The sequence below is a fragment of the Pagrus pagrus genome (genome assembly GCF_965226575.1).
Source record: "Pagrus pagrus genome assembly, chromosome: 2".
NCBI classification, from domain to species: Eukaryota; Metazoa; Chordata; class Actinopteri; order Spariformes; family Sparidae; genus Pagrus; species Pagrus pagrus.
In genome coordinates, this window is record NC_140186.1 from 23,968,725 (window position 1) to 23,989,048 (window position 20,324).

The following is a 20,324-nucleotide window of genomic DNA, read 5'->3' on the forward strand; positions in this document are numbered from 1 at the left end:
ATCAATCACACAACTTCGTACACCTTTTGGGTACTGTCAAGTGAAGCAAAACCTGTTTTTCACTGCAGGTGTTAACAGCTCTACAGACACACCCAAATCACAGTAGGAGTTTTTAAAGGTCAGAACTGTAGTCCTGTGTATTAAAGTACATTGAAGTGACACGTAGGCTATGGCTCCTTTGCAGGCCAGACTTATCTATATAATCTGCATATTTTTTACATCATTTTGTTTGGATGTGTCATTATTATTATTCCTTAAAACGTGTTTGCACATTTCACGTGTCCTAATTCTGTCCTCACTGTGGTGTGTTACTGTACAAGCTAATTATTTTTGGGGTAAATGTGCCTAACTAACACAAGCAATTCATGACCTGATATTTTCCATTAGTATTGACTTTGGTTTGAGATTATAAAGTGACAGCACACAAGGTTAATGCCAAACTTTATTTATGTTAGACATTTTACACACAAAGAAAACAAAGAAATGCGTGTAAATAAGAGAAGGCAAACATTGAAAATTCACATAAAGTGCAACTGTGTAAAAGAGACAATGTTGCAGCATATAACTGAGAATGAGACTGCAAAAAGAAATTGGCAAATTAATGGCATTGTGCCTGGATATAAAGAGGGGAAAAGTCACCAGACAGATGAACACACACTGGACCAGTGAGCATGCGCACAGACGGACAGAGATGCTATTCAAAGAGCAATATAACTGAAGGGATAATCCAATTATGTTAGCGCAGCAGCGACCTCTCCGTCTGCTCACACGCCATTGGCTAGGTCGCTGATAGTGTGGGCAGGATCGCCTGAATGCCGCCTGTTGTTATTGGCTGCGGCATGGCCTTAGGGCCCGCCCACGGTGGCCTCAGCACTCCCATATTAGTCCGCTGATTGGAGGCGGCTCTGTCACTCATCTGGGATATTAAGGGAAGGGGTGCTAACTGCCAAGATGAAGCACTACGAGGTAAGTAGTGTCTAGGAAACTCTACACCGTCAATGAGGCGCGTTATGGGACTAGATTACAATTAATGAATCCAATGTGGATTTTTTCTGTGATTTCTACAAGAGTAAACTCCACCAGAACAGCCACATTTAAAGCTTTAAACGTTAGCATTGAGGTACGCATGCTGCTGCAACATCGCCTGCCATGGGCTGGTGTCTGTGACCGGGGATTTGTGGCCTCTCATGCACGGAAATGAACGCTAGTACCGGCTAATGTCGTACCTTAAAGTCAGGCTACACCTACATTTATGACGAATTATACCTGCGTTGTGCATTTGATAGGTCTTGAGGAAAAGCTAAACGTCTCTAAGCTAAACACAAAGCCCTCTGTGTAGGATAATAGCGGGTATCATCGCCATCTCTGGCTGGAAAGAGTCATGGCGCTTCTTATCTAGTTATTACCCAATAATGCAGGTGAACAGCCAAGTGAGCAATCTATGGCAGGCGTTTTAACATTGAACAGAACCACAGTCCAATCTGTAATTACGTGTCAGATATCCATAATACAATGTCTCCTAGGTAATGTTGTATTCCCACTAGTCAGAATGGTAATCAAAGATATCCATAATAATATTCTTGCTGGTAGAAGTTTGATTTCAAGATGCAGGAAATGTAAAAATCCTTCAAAAGAATACGTGGCCACTTTAACATTTTAAAGCTAGACTGGATATATTCTGCAGATATCTATAATTCAATACTTCCTAGACATTTCAGTGATCCAGAATCACTATCAAAGTCATAAAAAAAGTCAGACTCTAAGTTGTCAGGAGAGACGTGCTTAGATTTAGGGTGGAAAATGTGAATACTGTCTCAGAAACATCCAGGCTTGACTTTACGCAGACGCCTGTTTTATCATTAATAAACATATCCTACGCTGCAGCCATTGAACTCCTGTGAGTACTGACAGCCTCGAAATCTTAACAGAGTTCCACGAGCGCCAAAACTCATCAGACAGGATTTGAAGCAGTCTGACAGAAACTGATCCAGCCAGTGGCTGCTCCGGTTCCCCTTCATTCACTTGACAGATGCGGCTTTTGCAACCTACGAGGGGCAAAACAACATTTATACAATGAAAAATGCATTAATGAAAACACAGCTAAGTTGATCATTATTCTCATAGATCTAAACATTTTTGAAGTGGTGAATATGTGATAAACTGTGAAGGTATGCATGCAATTTATCATTCAGTGGTTGCACTGGTGTCAGCATTCATTTGCACTTGCCAATGTGTCAGTCAAACGCCACTCCTGCGACCCCTGACCTATCTGCTCACCTTTTCATGGCCATCTTCGGTTATCAACTTTTGAACTCAGTTGCTCATGGCCATGCCCTTGACTGCATTTGAATACCAAAAGCCTACACATTGGTAGTGTGTATGAATAAGGCATGGGACGATATGAAGATTTCATATCACGATTATGCTGTTCAACATAATTGTGATTCACAGTATTATTTTTGATAATCATCAACATATTCTTTAAAGACAAACTGGAATCACTTTAACTTTACATTTTGTTAGGAAACAAATATTTTTACTGCATCACAGATTGGATGCTTTTTTTTTGTGAAAAACAATTAAAGAATCTTGAATAAGTTATAAATCTTTGGCACAAATGAAGGATAAATAAATGGTATTTACCTCATCTGCCTATTGTCTTTTAGTTCAGTATCCATAGTATCCAATTAACCTGTTTTTGTGAGGGATACAATGTTCAAGTCATGCCTTTAGCCATGGTGACAGACCTGTGAGTGTTTTTATTGTGATTCGTGATAAAATCTTTTATCGTACCATCCCTAGTATGAAGCTACAGTGTGATAATCACGGCTATGATGTGCCCACATGTCACTAGTGTACCCAGTATTACACCACGACTCCTAAGAGTCTGTGAAAGTCCAAAAAATCAAAGGTTATCCACATATTGGTTGATTGTATGGTCTCTACAGACAGACCAACACCAATGGCTGCTATTCTCTCTGCTATTACAACTTCAATTAAACAATCATAATTTGCAAACATTACTCGGTAATGATTACGTTTATTTATATAGCACTTTTCTGAACACAAAACAGAAAATAGACCCAGACAAGGCAGATAAAATGAGAATTAATGACATGAACTGTAAAGTCAATACAACATGTGGGCGTGGTACAAAGTTGTTGCAACACACCCAGGTTAGAGGTTTTTGCGTATGTTGCCAGAAAAACTGAATGAACAGTAAATAAACCAGCATTGTTAAAGCATTAGCCGTAACAGGTATGCCGACTGTAGTCACTGCTGGGTGTGGACTATGACTGACATGGTCACCAGAGCACATGTTTAAAGATGAACGCTCACACCAGTGCTCTTTGGAGAATGCGTCAAAAATGAGCTCAATGTTTTTATTTTATCAAATCAAGTTTAAAATTTAGGTTTATTGATTCAATAATAATGATTTATATTCTTCCTTTATGTAAATTGCCTCCATTATAGAGACAACAAACACATCTAAGGCTAAACAGTAAAGAGAAATACTTAAATAAAGTATTTAAGTATCACACTGTTCACAATATCTTGTATCATTAATGAAAGATTAAATGTTTCCCCACTAGACCAGTTTAATCATAGTTTCATTGTATTTACACCAGGTAGCACCAGAGAGCTGCAACACTTTCACAGGTCTTGCTTACACACCGACCAGTAGCTCGCACTGTGTTTTAAAATACTTATGGAGAAAAGACATGTTTCCAGATTGTCTGTTAATCTGTCTAAACAATTAATCCGACCAGATTTACAAAACAGCTTCTTACCTTGGGATAGGAGGTCCAGGCAACACCAGCAAAACAGGCAAAGTCTCCACATGAGCAGTTAAAGCGTATTTCTCTCTGCTTCACCCTCACCCTCAGAGTGCATTACCAGCACAGACTGTCACTGCCAGCCAGAGGCTTTATATAGATGAGATGGGGGAGGTACAGTGGCAGTGGGTATGCCTGGCACACGGAAAACTGAGATGGGGTTATTTCTCCGAAGTCTCAACTGCAGTGTCAGGTGTCATGCGTCATTTAGGCATATGTGAATGTTTCATTTGTACAGTAATGAGGTAGCTACGTGAATGGATTTAAAAAAGCACTTATTGAAGTCTTACAAAGACAAGCTGCTTTTTTCTTCAGTTTTCATGCCACAGTCTGAGGAACAATCTCGGTTTCTTTTAAAATTAAATAGTTTATTTCAAAACACTACTGATGTAAAGAACACATTCATTTTTATTTAAGGGTGTTATGTTCTTTTGTCCCACAACATTTCTTTGTTGACTTTTATCAAACAGTTGCTGCCTTTCCAAACAGAAATAATCCAGAAACCAAATAATCCAGAAAAAAAAAAATGACTGAAATACACAAAAAGTCAGGTCAAGATGCAGTTTTTGTAAGGACAAATGGAATAAATTGAAAAATGGTACAAGGCTCATTTTCCTGCTTTGTTGCCATTGTCCTGAAAGCCCAACTCTTAAATGTGCTCTGTGGAGAGTCTCTGTAGTTTTATAAGCTGGTCGTTAATTATTTCAGCGGACTTCATCTCTAAACTAAAGTTAGCTACTGTTGCTTTCTGTTAGCAGATCAGTAAATCTGACCCGAGTCCTTCACAAAGATATCCACAATCCAGCAGCATTAAACGACTTAAACAAATTGTCCACAAGCAACCAAGAGAGACAGGGAAGCTATCATTTCACGTCATGTTACAATCCTCCCACGTATGGGCAATGAAAAAGGATGTATACATGTTTTGCAACAAACTGTTACACAGAGCCCCTTTAACTCACTCTATTTATTTATTTAACAAACTGAGCTGCGCTGATTTGCTTTTCCATCTCCAGTTTTACTGCTCCAAGTTGAGCCGAGTCGTGGACCTGTTATGGAGTAGTTGGAACACTGACATTTATGTCAGATACATACGCTGGGTCTAAATCTCATGTTTGGGTGTAGTAAATGGAATCAAGGGTAACCTGTTGCATAACAGAAAATGTTTCTTACCAATTAGGGCTGGGCATTATATCTGTATTGTATTGTTATTGTGGTATGAGACTGTATTGTCTTAGATTTTGGATATTGTTATATATTTATATATATATATATATACATATTACACATACATTACATACATATTGCGTTGTGTTAATATTTTGTGAAACGGTCATCCCTACAATATATTTCGCAACATGGATATTGACGTATTTGGTCGAAATATAGCCTAAGAAAATCACAATATTATTTATTGTCTTATGAAGACCATTTTGCCCACCCCTGATACCAATACTGTATTCATTATATTCATGCATGCAAGTACATAAATAGAATACTTCTCCAATCTCCATCCTAAACTTCCATGTTACCACTTGTGACTGTATGTCTTTCATTCATTGCGGAAACTGTATCTCGTCTGTTGGTCATTAGAGAGACGGAGGGGTGGGGGTTGGCTTCAGCAAAGGGAATGCCCCGACTAATCCCTCACAGTCTGGAGTATTATCACCCCTTGGAGGCAGGAGAGGGAGTCTCCCAATGTGAGTGACTGGGAGATCAGGCTGTTGAGTTTGGTTTGGAGTGTGCTGGTTACAGAGAGTTAGAAGTAGACGTTTATATTTAGCTGGTGAGAGGAAGAAAGGGCGTTAAACAAGGAAAGGGGCGGTGCCGTCTGTCAGAATACCTCTCGTCCATCTTGCCACTTACCCAGGGGATGAGAGGGGGTCATCAGGTGTCCATTTTTTGGGAGGGGGAGTTATGTTTCAAAACCAAGTTGGCGCAGCTCTGAAATACAGCTTCGGCCTTCTGCTCTAGAAGGTTCCCTCATGAGATCTACACCGATGATATACTGTAGACGGTCTGCCAGGGGGATACCAGGCATTCCTGTGTATGCAACTGTGCACACACATGTGGCACAAATGTCGGCGCTCCAGGGGTCGACTGGCAGTTAAATAAAGCAGCGCACCACCAGTGAACGAATGAGAATGAGAGGGGCAAAGAGGGAGGGAGAGTGAGAGAATGACAGAGAGGAAGAAGAGGGAGGAGCAGTGGAGAGACAGATTTATTTCCACAGCTGAGTGCTGCCCCTCTCTATGGTTTGGTGTGGATCTTGGATAGGCAGTTGAGAAGAGTGACAAGAAGAGGGCAATAAAGTGAGTGCAGGAGGAGGACTGTGGACATGGACACTCTAGCGCTAGAGGCCACTGGCAGTAAAAAGGCATCTAATGGGGCGGTGGCAGCGGCCCCGTTAGTGCCAGCTCAAGTGCCGGTCAAACGCAAACCTGCTAAAAAAGCTAAAAAGGCTGTTGTTTTCTTTGAGGTGGAGATACTGGATGCCAAGACCAAGGACAAGCTCTGCTTCCTGGACAAGGTAAGAACTTATTCAATCAGTATTTAAATATGCTTTTCTAACCTCAGCTATGCAAAAAAGTCTTCTCCAATACTGTTTATGTATGTTTGATTTCCTTGTGCCTTTGTTGTTTGTCTGTCTGTTTACTAAATGCAAGTGCTAAGTGCAGCATGTCTGGTCCTGTGGTGTTTGTGTACGTGAGTCAGACGTTTTCTAGAACATTGTTGAGCTGCTGTAGCCCTCGCTGTCAGTCAGTGGCTTGTGACTGGCAGTCTAAATGCACACCGGAGCCCCTTTTATACATGCAGGGGAAAAAAGGCTGTAATGTTGGAGTTGTTTGGGTCAAATGCTTATACTGGTCATCCTCCTCACATCATGAACAGGTGGGGAGACAATAACAGAGTAACTCACGATACGATTCACGATATGTTGCTGACAATCACGATAGCATCACGGTAGAACGATTTTGCGATAATTGGCACGTTGCAAGAGGAAAAGTGCGGGAATTATGTTTGTGTTTATTCACTGCATTGTGGTGTCAGTTTCAGAGTTTGACATGAACTGAAACGTATTCAAAAGTGCATACAGTCTTAGCTTTGTGCCTCTTTATCACACACACTGGCTGCAGCTTGTCAATGTTCATGTGTGCCATAATTTCGATGTTAAACAGCCAACATCAAATTACTGAACTGCCAGAAAGCAGAACAGTTCTGTAGGTAAAAAGTCTGAGGGAAGGGTACAACAATGGCTGACTGAAGTCTGTTAAATCAGTCTAAGTTAAGTTTACAGAAAATTTACACCACAAGGAGTTTTGAGGAAGTGACTCTGGTAAATGAAATTGTCAGAGGAGTCTTTTTAGAACATCTGCATGTATTAATAACATTGTCAATATTTGATGCCAGTATCGAAAATCGGATAACAACAAGTGATATGATATACCGCTGTACTTTGTCCCACCCCTAATGAACAGATTTAGTATTCTTGTCGAAGCAAGAACACAGCTGGGTGCACGACAAAAGCAGCAGGAGCTGTAGGAAAAAGAAATTTGCACACAAAACAAGCTCTGTCGCTTTTACAGATGTAATGTAACAACGAGTTTTGCGCTTCAGTCACATTTGGCCAAAGTGATATTGGCCGATAGACTCAAGTTGTGTTTACAGTCAGGATTAAAGTGTTTCATTGTTGTATTAGCCACATTTATTTTGGTAGGACGTTTAAGCCTGTTGTTTTACAAGGTATATTTACAGGCATTTGTACTTGGCTCGTACTTTGTTATTGCTGTGTTAGACAGCTTTAGTTTGTCAGTGCCAGGCCTGTAAGTCAGTGCCGTTGCATTAGGAGGGTTTAGTGCGATGTTGGTGGGAGGTCTGTCAGTGTACAGAGTTGCATCGGCCAAGTTTACAGTGGTGTTAGTCTGTCAGCCGGGGCAGACTCAGCTTACCAAAGACTGCTCCTCAGGACCACCAAGTATAAAGCGCTATCCTTGCCGGATTATACCCTGTTGTCGGATTAGCGGGTTTCCATGGTGATACCAGGTTTAATCTTAACACCTTTTGGAGAGGAAGTTTAACAGAAGTGACCGATATAGATCTGGATGTGGACAGGGGGCCCTTTGGGGGACTGGGCTAAACTAACAGACCGAGTTAGATATAAAACTGTATTCCTGTATCATGTCTGGGGCAGGGTTTATACAACAGACTCTGAGTGAAGCCTCGAAGAGCGGGGGGGCTGCAGGGGTTACAGAGAGGTGGCTTCTCAGTGATGTCATCCTGCTGAAAATGGCCCGTGGTGCTCAGGTCGACATCAGCAGAAGCCAAGTCAATTACAGCAGCAGACCTTCACACTTCAAACATTATGAAAGTCATAAACACATAAATTGATTTTTTTTTTTTTTTAAGTAATGTGGTGCGACCAGAATTTATCTTGAAATTAATTCATGTCCTTTGTGCAATATGAAGTTTTTAGAAAACAAAGTAATTGCGTTTATTTTGAGTTTTTGTAAATAGCGATCTCTTATTTTTGCTCTTTGGTGTCACAGTCACCTTCTTAAAATGTAGTAAACAGACTTAATTTTCCTGTATATCATATACAACTGATAAAAATGGTTTTAAAACTAGTGTTCACATAAAGGGGGCGCTGTGGAACTTCTGTGTTGTGCTGGAAGTCGCTCGTTAGTTTATGTTAGCAGACATTTCTAAACTTTCGTTAGCTGCTGTTGCTCTTTGTTAGCAGAGAGGCACTGAGATGAGCCACTCGAGAAACTTCATAAAGTCACATCCTTCACAAGGAAATCCACAGTCAACTCAAACAAACCGTCCATGCCAAGAGAGACGTGAAAGGTCACATTTTTCACTTCATGTTACAATCTGCTCACATATGGGCAATAAAAAAGTCATTAATACAGCTCAGTTGTTCCATAAAGCCCATTTAAGCATACTGTAGCACTTATTGATATTTCAACCACAGAAACTTTATATATATATTTTTTTATTTAAAACAGTTGATACACGATGACTAGTAGCTGCAAATGACATGAAGACCTCGTATTGTTATTTTAAGAGATCTATAAACAATAAATATCATATAAAACCATAGATTTTATAAATATTTCAAATAATTAACATGAACACAAACATTTAATTAACATTTTTCCTTTCACACAGTTGCATGTAGACTGATAACCTTAGCTCAAAGGCGTGTCACAGAGCGCAGACAGAAAAATCAGCCTTTTCTTGCTTTAGTCTCCTCCTGTGTCACACCTTTGCTTGGAGAGTGTGATTGCTTGTTGGAACACATCACAGAAAAATAATCTTAGCTCTTCTAGTTCAGCCCAGCAGGGAAGCATCAGCTTACTGCTAAAATGTTTTGAGGAACCTGTCACTGAAGTCATAAATGTCAAAGGCTTGAGAGAAATTTGAGCTGAGCTGCTGTAATGGTGTAATGTGTAGATAGTATTGCTGGGTTTGTTTTTTGCATTAATGAGGAATTTCCTGATGCATTTCCATTCATTTCAGTTTAGTATCCTGCAGTGACTTTAAACTTGTCTAAAACAGACAATCTATCCCTTATAGATAATGAAGGAAGTAAAGTTTAAACTCTAAAGCAAGAGTGAAATCTCCAGAGTTTAATTTCATCACCTTCTGAAATGAATGGTTGGATCAGTGGTTGCATAATAAATTGGTTAAAGGCATTTACAGATCCAAACATATTGTAAATGTTTGGGAAACTGGCCAGTAATGAATGACATGTAATCAGAATTATATAATCAGATTACAAAATTAGTAATCGGGTCAGATTACATTTTGAAAACATGTGCAATTAGATTTTAGTTATATTGCCATTGATTACTTTGATGATTTTGTCTTTAAAATATGCATTTTTTTAGTTTTTAGTTTAAAACTACTCAAAATCAACTTAAATAATCAACAGTTTTAAGAAATGACTGTTGATTTCTACTGACGTTATCATGCTAACACACTAGCCTCTGCCCATCCTGTCTTGCAATAAATGGTAAAGGACTGACAACACAAGTCAGCATTCACCCATTCATACACTGGTGACAAATGGTACCATGCAAGGTGCCACCTGGTCATCAGGAGTGATATACATCGATGGAAAAGCCACTGGGAGCAATTATGGGTTCAGTATCTTGCCCAAGGATATTTCGACATGTAGACTGCAGGTGCCTGAAATCAAACCACCGACCTTCCGATCGATGGGCCGCCCCAGTACAGTGATACTGTATGAATCTGACTGACGGCACTAACACTGAATTTTATAAAGATCCCTCGAACCCAATCTTAGTCACTGAATGACTCACTGAGCTGAATCCTAAACTAACAGCCATTTCATCTCACAGTGGGATTACTGGCAGCCAGTGGGCAAATGAAATGTAGTACATTTGATTAAGTACTGTACTTGAGTACAGATTTGAGGTACTTGTACTTCACTTGAGTACTACTTTTTTTCCAACTTTACACTTCTACTACATATTAGAGGCAGACATTGTACATCAACACTACATTTGTCTGTCAGCTTTTGTTACCAGTTACTGTTTAGATTTTGTATAGCTTCCTTCCCAGTGAAAACCATGTATCTCCAAATGTGGTGATTTTCAATTTGAATGTTATTGACTCTGAAATTGATTCTCCTACTTATTAAGCTAACTAAACTGTTCAAAAAACCTATTGGATTAATGGAAAACACATGGTCACAAAGCTGAAAACAGGCTGTTTTTCTGAAACCATGAAAAGTTGAGTTCTTAGAGATTCGTGGTACTCACAGGACAGTGATGCTCCAATCACATGATGAGCTTATACAATATGGTGCAAGGCTGCGGATTAAACTAGCCAGCAATTTATGAAAGGGTTAAATTAAGAACCGCCTTAAACTTATACAAGAGGGTGGGTGGTATCTCAGCCACCCCACCCTCCTATCACTTGTTTCTGCACTATGTAACTTCAGTGAGAGGGTAGGATCACAGCGTTACATACAAGTTTTCAACACATAACATTGTTATGACGTAATGAGTTTTGTTTGTAGTCAGCACCTACATTACGTCTGACAAACTGTTGCAGACCTGGGATTTGTATTTATGACAGTGGTGTTGCACTCAGAAACTGTGGGGGGCGCCAAATCACACAAAAGGCCAATTTCTACATTATGTTGCTTTAATACAAAACACAATAGTAAAACACTGTTAGGGATCATGTTACTGCAGGATGAGTACTTTCATTTTTGATACTTTAAAGTGACATTATGTAGAAATTGTCTTTTTTTCCGCACACCAATCTCAGTTTTCAGGACAAATCTCAGAGCCTGGATGTACAAAATGTTAAGTAAATCAGATAGAGATCTTCTATTTATAAATGGAGGCTTTGTAAGTCTACAAGAGAAAGGTCTTGGAGAGTTCTGTAAGTGGCTTCAAGTCTAACCGATTAATTTTTTTTATGAGATAATGGGATTTTGTGGTGATGTCCCGGAGGTTTCACTGCTCTGGTATCCTGCCTGTAACAACTGTGTGTGTCCAGACGTGCCTGTGTGCTCTTCATGTTTCTGGTTTGTTGTCATTGTGTTTATATTGGGGCAGTTGGGCCATAGCTGGCAGCCTGGCACAAGGTCGTGTATTTTGGCTGTGGTTATGTGTATATGTGTGTGTGTGTGTATGAGTGTGCGTGTGCCAAGGCTCTTTGAAACCCTAATACCAGCTGTTGGATACCCCACATCCACTGGGTGTGTGGGCAGAGCCAGAGCTAAATTTAACATTTATCGCCATCATGAATGGAAAACAGGGTTATTATCTGTTCCTGTGTGTGTGTGTGTGTGTGTCTGTGTGTGTCTCTGTGTGTGTGTGTGTGTGTGTGTGTGTACACATGTCCCTCCACTTTATTTATTGTGCTGTTATTTGTAGGTCGAGCCAAATGCCACCATTGGGGAGATCAAGTCTATGTTCCACAAGAGCCGTGAGTGCCACCTCTCTACAGGCGACTATAGCCTCATAAACCTGATTTAAGATTGAGCAAATCTTCAAGCCACACACAGAAATACTCACTTTACACCCCATCTTTAGATGTGTATGAAGCATTTATCTGTGTGTTTCAGATCCTCAGTGGTACCCAGCAAGACAGTCCATTCGTCTCGACCCCAGTAAGTCAGCCAAAGTGTGATCTATCAGTATACTTAAAGCGGCACTATGTAGTTTTGGAGAAGAAATTCAAACTCATAATTTTAATATTTCAAATATTAATGAGGTAATAATACAAACTCAGTTTCCATAAATGAATAAACAAGCTGTTCTCAGAGGAAAACAAGGTCCCCAGAAAACAGTTTGAAGCTAGAAACAAAGTAAAACAGTATGAAACTGTGTTGTCCTTTAAGGTCAGTTTGTTTATTCAGCCATGAAAAAAAGAGTTTGTTTATTTAGTTTGTTTAGGCATAAAGAATCAGTCAATGAAGATCTTTCTCTTCTGATTAACATTTCTTCCCCAAAGTACATAGTGCACCTTTAAAGTAAAAGTTATACTACTTCTCTTTGCAATTATAATTTACTCATTAAGTAAATGATGTGTGTGTCTCAGAGGGGAAGTCTCTGAAGGATGAGGATGTTCTGCAGCATCTGCCTGTGGGAACCACAGCAACCTTCTACTTCAGAGACCTGGGAGCCCAGATCAGCTGGGTCACAGTGAGTACAACAGACAGCAGAGCAAACACGGGAACACTTTGTGCTGTCGCAGTCAGGTCCAACAGTCCTGACAAGCCCATATTCATCTGAATGCGAGTGGGTTTAAGCAGAACTATATTGAGATTTCCCGCTGGGTAAAAAGGGAGTGTGTGTCAGAAGTTTCCCTGTGACCCTGAGGTTAATTTGCTCTGGTGGAGTTCACTGTTAATGTTAAGGTTGTGTTGGCTCTGCTGGGATATAGAAGAGGGGCAGGTAGACGAAAGACAGAACAAGCAGAGAGGAGATTATGTATTTTTTCTTTCTAACACATCTCCAAGCCAATATATCAATAATACCACAATATCAACTGAGTCTCCAAGGCTCTGACTTATCATGCCTTTTCTTTCTTTTCTTTCAGGTGTTTCTGACAGAGTACACTGGCCCTCTGGTCATCTATCTGATGTTCTACTTCAGGGTTCCCTTCATCTACGCACCCAAATATGACTTTACCACCAGTAAACACTGGGTCGTACAGTGAGTGTCTCTAACACGCCCTCAAAAATAGTTATTGAGAGGCTTCTTGTCCCCCAGTGGTTTGGTCACAGCAGGCAAATGTGCAGATTTTATGCACCAAAAAATCGTACGGAATATTTTAATTTGCATAGTAACAACTACAACAATAACTTCTGAAATCTATTTGAGTAGAAGTTTAAATTAGCTGAAAATGAGCCCGCTTACTGCTTATAGCTAATCAGCTGCTTGCTACAGCTCCATGTTCACCATACAGACATGAAAGTGTTGATCTACTTATACTAACTCTCAGCACGAAAACCACTCAGCGTTTCTCCCCAAAATGTCAAACTATTCCTTTAGTTTAAGCCATGCTGTTTCCACGTTAGTGTGGTAATAAGCCTTAAAATAGAGTTTAAAGAGTTTTTGGACAAGAGGATAAAATTGTCAGCGCTTTGTTCTCATTGGGAGGGAACCATGTATGTGAAATCCTCATTTTAATGACAATAGTCAAGCTAATACAAGCATGTGTTCTTCTTCCAGTCTCGCCTGTATGTGTCACTCTTTCCACTACGTTAAGAGGCTGCTGGAGACGCTGTTTGTCCATCGCTTCTCTCATGGAACAATGCCATTACGCAACATCTTCAAGGTGAGATACCTTCCCCCACTCAAACTCTGTCCCCTCACATTAGTTTGTGCAAAGGTGTGATGCAGGTTGAATGGAGTAAAACATTTTTATCTCAGTACCACCACAAGAAAGAAAAACAACGTTCCTGTCACACGCTCTGTTTCAGAACTGTACCTACTACTGGGGCTTTGCAGCATGGATGGCCTATTACATCAACCACCCGCTGTACACACCACCCAGTAAGCATGCATGCACATACACATCCATACACTCACGTATACCAATTGTAACTCCTTTTCATCAATACTGATGTTAACTGTGTCTTGTTTCAGTCTACGGCGAGCAACAGATCAGACTGGCCCTCATCGTGTTCTTGGTAAAAATCTTTCTAGCGATGACACTTTGTTCTGTCATTTATTTTATATTAACAGACGTCATTCACATCATTTAAATAGTAATTTAATCTTTTAGTCTCTGGTGTACAGTAAGAGTTTTGTTTAATGGTCTTTTGCTCTACGCACACTCAGTAAAAAAATCACTTGTGTGAATGTTTTCTTTGTTAGTTCTGTCAGATCGGGAACTTTTCCATCCATGTTGCTCTGCGGAACCTCCGTCCACCAGGTACACACACCTGTACATCTGACACACACACACACACACACACACACACACACACACACACACACACGTACAGTTCAGTCCACAGTAAATGTGGCCTGAGCTGTAATTATTATATATATAGAATATAATATTTTAAAGGATGTCATTTGTTTCTCTTTTAAAAAAATACATTGGATATTTGTGTTACAACCCCTTGTAAGCAATTTCACAGCTTAAGTATTTCCCTATCACATGAAATTTTCATGACTATAAGCTTAAAAAATGAGAGACCATCTAGCGATGGGATCACACCCATTAACATGTTCACGTTTATACCCATGACTAGACAGTTGTCATTATGGCATTATTGGAGGAGCCCAAAAATTCCGGTGGCTAAGTATATTCAACTTAGGTGAACTTCGACCAGCGAAATTGGCGCCACAACCAATAGCAAAGAAGTTTGTGTGGTCGTTCACTCAAATGGACTAAAAACTGGCTAGTGGTCAGTTCAGAAAGTCATCGTTGGTCGGTATGTTAAAATGTAAACATTGAAATGAGTAGATGGCGTTAAAAACATATATATATATATATATATATATATATATATATGTAATTTTATTTATTTTTTTATTTATTCATAGTCCTTGTTTTGCTCCCTCCATCTAGGCTCAAAGACCAGGAAGATTCCCTATCCAACCAAGAACCCCTTCACCTGGATCTTCCTGCTGGTCTCTTGCCCTAACTACACCTACGAGGTAACAGTTCATGGCGAAAAGAGTCTTCTCTGCATGAGCGTGGCTTCTATTGCTTGAAAAGTGTGGGGACTTGTCATTGTATTGTGTCATTGTACACTGAAGGTTTTGTTAGTTAACTTGCGGCTGCTGCCCTCTTGTGGTTTTAGTGTGTGTGTGTGTAACGTCCCTCCTCTTCTTTTCCAAGCTGGGCTCGTGGCTCGGCTTCACCTTGATGACCCAGTGCCTGCCGGTGGCCTTCTTCACCCTGGTGGGTTTCATCCAGATGACTGTGTGGGCCAAGGGCAAGCACCGCAGCTACCTGAAGGAGTTCCGCGACTACCCTCCTCTCCGCTCACCCATCGTGCCCTTCGTCCTGTAGAGGACCGCTGGACCGCTCCCGCCCCCCGTTCAGCTACCCCACTTGTAGGAGTCAAGTACCCCTGCCCACCTCTCCACCCTCAGCCCTTTTTCCTTCCTCCAAAATTTACACTGGAACTTAGAGGACTGACAGACTGAAAGAAATCTAACCCTGTCCGCTTTTTTCTGCCCCCCCTCAACCAGATAGTCTCTTTCCCTTCCCGTCTCCCTGTCGTGTTGAGTGAAAATGTGAAACACTACACTTGCTCTATTTTTTTATCGCCCACAGACAAACCATTTTGATTGGCTAAATGACTTCTGTGCGCTTGAGTTCCCAGAGCAGTCTTCACCTTCAGACTACCCAGTGTATACTGAATGATGTACTATACTGTGTATAAATACTGTTAACATGCCTGACCAGGGTTACATCAGCTAATACTGTTGTTTTGGGGCTGAATCTGCATCTGGTGATATTCAGCTTAACTGTGCAGTTATGATATCCATTAATCCAAATCTGAAGGCATGATAGCATTTGATTTTGTTGATGTCTGAAGTAATTTATTAAAAAACAATAAACCAAAATGTTGCTGCCTTGTTATGTCTTTCACGTGTTGGATTTGTACTAATTCAGTTTGCTAATTGGCTACCAGCTTTGGAGCTTTGTGAGTGGGGCTTGTGTAGTGGCTGATGTGGTTTATTATATGTGATACTGATTATTGGTAATCAAGGAGATAGATTATCGATATTTGGAGTCGATATACATTTGCAGTAAAAATAAAAATCTTGTTGTATTTTGAGTCATTTCTATTTCCTGCTACTTTCTACTTCCATGCATGCATTTATTTGATAACTGCAGCTATGTGTTACTTTGCAGATTTAGATTATTCAGTATTGAAAAAGCTATTGTGACCAATCAAAGGATGCTGTGGGATGCCGACACACAATGAAGACTAATACTGTTATTTGGACAAATGCGTCATAGCACCCCGATAATCATTTAGGCTGATAATCGGTCCATCCGAAGTTGAAATGTGTGATGTAACAGGCCACACCTACAAGAAGTCTTATACAAGAAAATTGTAGAAAACAACCAAATTTTGGTATTTTCATTCAAATACTGTATATGTAAAAATAAATTAACTAACCAAAAAAAGGTTAATTGATGAAGTTTGTCACAGGGGAGAAAAATCTTTTAACATTCAAAATGGTGCATCATTTATTTTGTGGTCCATATTCAGGATGTTAAGTTGTCCTGAACCACAGGACTGAATGTCCACATGGTGGCGTTATCCAAACCACAAACTTGTCACTCAGTCTTCAGACAGAAATGAATTTTAAACTTTGCTGTAGTCAACCAAATATCACACTAATGTATCTGGTGATGTCATCCAGAGGATAACTATGTTCTGACATGAATGAGACTGAAGCTTGTAGAGCTTAAACAATATTGTTTATTGTGAACGGCAGCACATATATACAGAGAAGAAGATGCATCGGAGGATGTACTGATCACGCAGCTTCAGCCTGAGCCTCGATTCTCTTCTTCCTCAGCTGGAGCCTCCTCTCTCTCTCGTACTCCTTCATACGCATCACATAGCTGGAGAAACACGGCGGACACAGTTGATGTTAAGGGTGGATGTATATTAATCACATTATGACAGCATTTAAGTTTAAAAGTTAAATCTGACACGGCTGAGGATCTTGAATATACTCAGGTGCCCTCACAAGTTAACAAGCAATTAAATCTGTGAGATGCAATGTTATTTGGAAACTCGGCCATGTTTCTGTTTAGTCTGAATTTCTGAAGAAGGAAAATGATGAAAGTCCTTAAAACGAAATCAGAAATTTGAACATCTGCAATTCACCTACAACTCAGCAACTCCATCTGCTGAGGAAGATGGTGCGATACGATGGAAAGCTCCAGAGCAGCTATGAAGTGGAACTAGTGGTAAAAGAGGTTTGTCAATCTTGAAGACATGGTTCATACTATTTAGAGGAAACCAGCCTGTTAGATCGAGGTTTTCTGAGCTTTGTTATGGTCCCAGATTAAATTTCAGCCTTGTTTTTTTATAGTTAGAATGACAAAAAACTTGAACTAGATACAAATAATGTATGGCTTCGAACAACTTACGTATCTGATAGTACTGTACAACATCACCAAGTATCTGGGGTTTCAAAGTGAAACCAAGTCAGTTGGTCTGCTTAAAGACTCACTGTGTCCGACCCAGCCTTTACTCTCCTATAAACACACTTACTCCTGGTGTTCGCAGTAGTCCCAGTCGTGTCTCTCATGCTGGCAGGCCAGGAAGTTGGGCCAGTTGTCCCTCTTGCACTTCATGAGTGTCAGGAGGTACTGGGCACAGTAGTCCCTCTGCTCCACAGGCAGCTGGGCCAAGTTCATCTGCATCTGGCTTGCTACCATCTCTGGCAAAGGGAAACAAATGATCAGGCTGGTGTTTTTTATGCAAGTCCTGTCCAGAGTAGAAGCTCTGCATATCCTTCACAATACATACAAATTTTTTACTGATTACTTCTTACAAGGAGGTTATGTTTTGCGCCTGTGTCTGTCCATTTGTTTGTTGGTTTGTCAGCAGGATTACACAAAAACTACAGAACGGATTTCCACCAAACATGGATGGAGGATGTGTCTCGGCCCAGAATAGACCCCATTAACTTTTGGTGTAGATCTGGATAAAGAGACTGATCCAGGTTTTTTTTTTTTTCACTTTAACACAACAGAGGGCATTTTTTGATATTTAATTTCTCAGGGAATAATGCATGGATCTTGATGGGGAAAAAAGTGTCATATTTAGGTGCCTCATATATATGAGGGACTACAAATAAATCTAATATAGAAAGAAAGAAAATAAAAAGAAATAGAATCCAAATTCAAAATCTGGATACAGCGATTTAAATATGTTTTATTTGATACTGGATTAGGCTTGATTGAATTAAAGAGGACTGTTGGGCCTTGGCGGAGGCATGCGCTTTACTGATTGCTATACTAGTTTACTTTTATATTTAAGGTAAGGTGCTCTTCTAGACCCAACGCCCCAACTGACAATGAGACACAACAATATAGATATAAACATAAAACAAAAACATTTGGTGTCAAAGCACATAACATTGTAGGACCAGACAGAGGCAGTCAACAAGATTTCATGTACATACAGTATAAACACTAATAATGGCTGTCACAGTGCCAATTAGACTGGCTTTACTAGCTGACTTGAATGCCTTTCCATGCAAAACACTCCAGCTAGATTGTAAATGGTCCATTACTTCATTTGTAAAGGTGGCATTTTTGACACGGGTCCAATGACTCTGACTTTCTGAGGTATTTAAAGGTTATGGATCTGAACATGTCCCAATTCACAAAAATCACCACATGTTCTGTAAACAAACTCAGAGTTTAGACAACGTGATTAAATGGCTCTCTAGCAGACATACATGTAAATTCATTTTCAAGATGGATTTTACTTTAGTGTCTGTATCTGTGCAAGGTATTAACATACTCCTGAAACAAATCTTCAATATGATGTCTTGTCTTTAGGAACAACTAGGCACCTTTGGTAGGTGCATGGCAGCATACTGTATATAGTATTTATGACTTAATAAGTACAAACGCATTACAAGACTTGGATTTTTGTCTGTACATTACTGTTAAAACTGTACTGTCTGTTTTCTCAGTACATATTCGAATATTTAAAAGGTCCAGTGTGTAGGATTTAGTGGCATCTGGCCGGAAGGACGCAGATTGAAACCAACAATATACCAATCCCCTAAAAACTAAAAACGGGAAACCTCAGAAGGCCCCCTCTAGAGCCAGTGTTTGGTTTGTCTGTACCGAGCTTTGAAGAAACATGGCGGTGCAAAGGGGAGGACTCCACCATGCAAAAGCACCCGCTCCCTCTGTAGATATACATGGCTCATTCTCAGGTAACGAAACCTCAATGATTTATTTCCGTGTTGTTTTACACTAATGAAAACATAATTATAAATATTATTATATTCCATTTCTGCCTATAGCCTTCTGCATCTCCCTAAATCCAACACACTGCACCTTTAACTTAAATATTAGAAATATTATATTTTGCTTATGTGTTATGCTGGATAATTTCTATCTTGTCATCCTAATAAGTCTTATGAGGCTACAGAGAAGGTAACGATAATTCATCTGAAATTCAGCAGTAACCATCCAATTACCTTCTTATTGTTATGACACTGATGTCAGAGTCAATGGTTTGTATATATAAACACAAGTTAGTGCCCATGGCTCTAATAAACAGCTTTAAGTTAATAAATATAACAAACCTGGCCATGGACTATAGCAGGGCACCAGCTCACCTCACACTCGACTCCTTACACACCACTTAGCTGCTGCGCTTACCAGCGTATTATTACTGCCATTAGCGCAAAGCTAACTAGGCTAACGCTTGACGAGCTGTGCTAGCATGGCTTATAAGAAAATAATTTCCAATCCAGATGATTATAAACACACTGTAGCATGAAGTTACAGGTTACACGTTCATATGAGCAGGGGACAGCTGACAAACCTCTCTCTTTCCTCTCTGGGAAGCCAAACTCGGGGTCGAACTCATTTTTCTTCGATGGGTCCGGTTCGGTGTCTGTCTCGGTGATATACCGTCTGACCAGGTGAGCTCCCATGGTAGCGACGATGTCTGTGCGCTGCTTGCTAAAATTATTATATCGTTTGTTGCTTCTGCTCCACGCTAATCTAGTATTTCCAAAACGATTCTGCTATCTGCCATTCGGTCACCTCCACAAGCCCCCTGTTTCTACTTCCGCCTGCTACCGGAAATAAACAGCCGAGCGGTGCTTCAGAGAACACCTTCCCCCCGCATAATAACAAAGGTTCCGCTGGAAGGTGTTGCTTCCAATAACTTAGTTAACTACTCTACTACCGTAAACTACTTACGGATTCACTTGTAAATATTCAATAATGGCAAACATATAAACAGTAGAGTTT

General features: G+C 40.1%; 2 protein-coding genes across 3 annotated transcripts; one reads left to right on the forward strand and one right to left on the reverse strand.

Annotated features, from left to right (window-relative positions):
- Nucleotides 1-490: 490 nt before the first annotated feature.
- On the forward strand, nt 491-16,131 carry tecrb (trans-2,3-enoyl-CoA reductase b). Of its 2 annotated transcripts, XM_084364528.1 has the most exons (12): nt 491-966; nt 6,316-6,366; nt 11,756-11,807; nt 11,947-11,991; nt 12,423-12,526; nt 12,924-13,039; nt 13,559-13,664; nt 13,810-13,882; nt 13,976-14,019; nt 14,207-14,264; nt 14,910-14,998; nt 15,183-16,131. In XM_084364528.1, exons 1-12 carry the CDS (start codon nt 952-954, stop codon nt 15,354-15,356), a joined length of 927 nt encoding a protein of 308 aa, XP_084220654.1. In that variant the 5' UTR covers nt 491-951; the 3' UTR covers nt 15,357-16,131. The 2 variants fall into 2 exon arrangements, with proteins under 2 accessions (XP_084220654.1, XP_084220653.1); XM_084364527.1 differs by lacking the exon at nt 491-966 and having other exon boundaries at nt 6,080-6,366.
- Nucleotides 16,132-16,762: 631 nt separating this feature from the next.
- Nucleotides 16,763-20,156, reverse strand: ndufb7 (NADH:ubiquinone oxidoreductase subunit B7). The gene is made up of 3 exons (XM_084365764.1): nt 19,891-20,156; nt 17,590-17,758; nt 16,763-16,931 (listed from the first exon to the last, which is right to left on the reverse strand). Exons 1-3 carry the CDS (start codon nt 20,000-20,002, stop codon nt 16,844-16,846), a joined length of 369 nt encoding a protein of 122 aa, XP_084221890.1. The 5' UTR covers nt 20,003-20,156; the 3' UTR covers nt 16,763-16,843.
- Nucleotides 20,157-20,324: the final 168 nt, after the last annotated feature.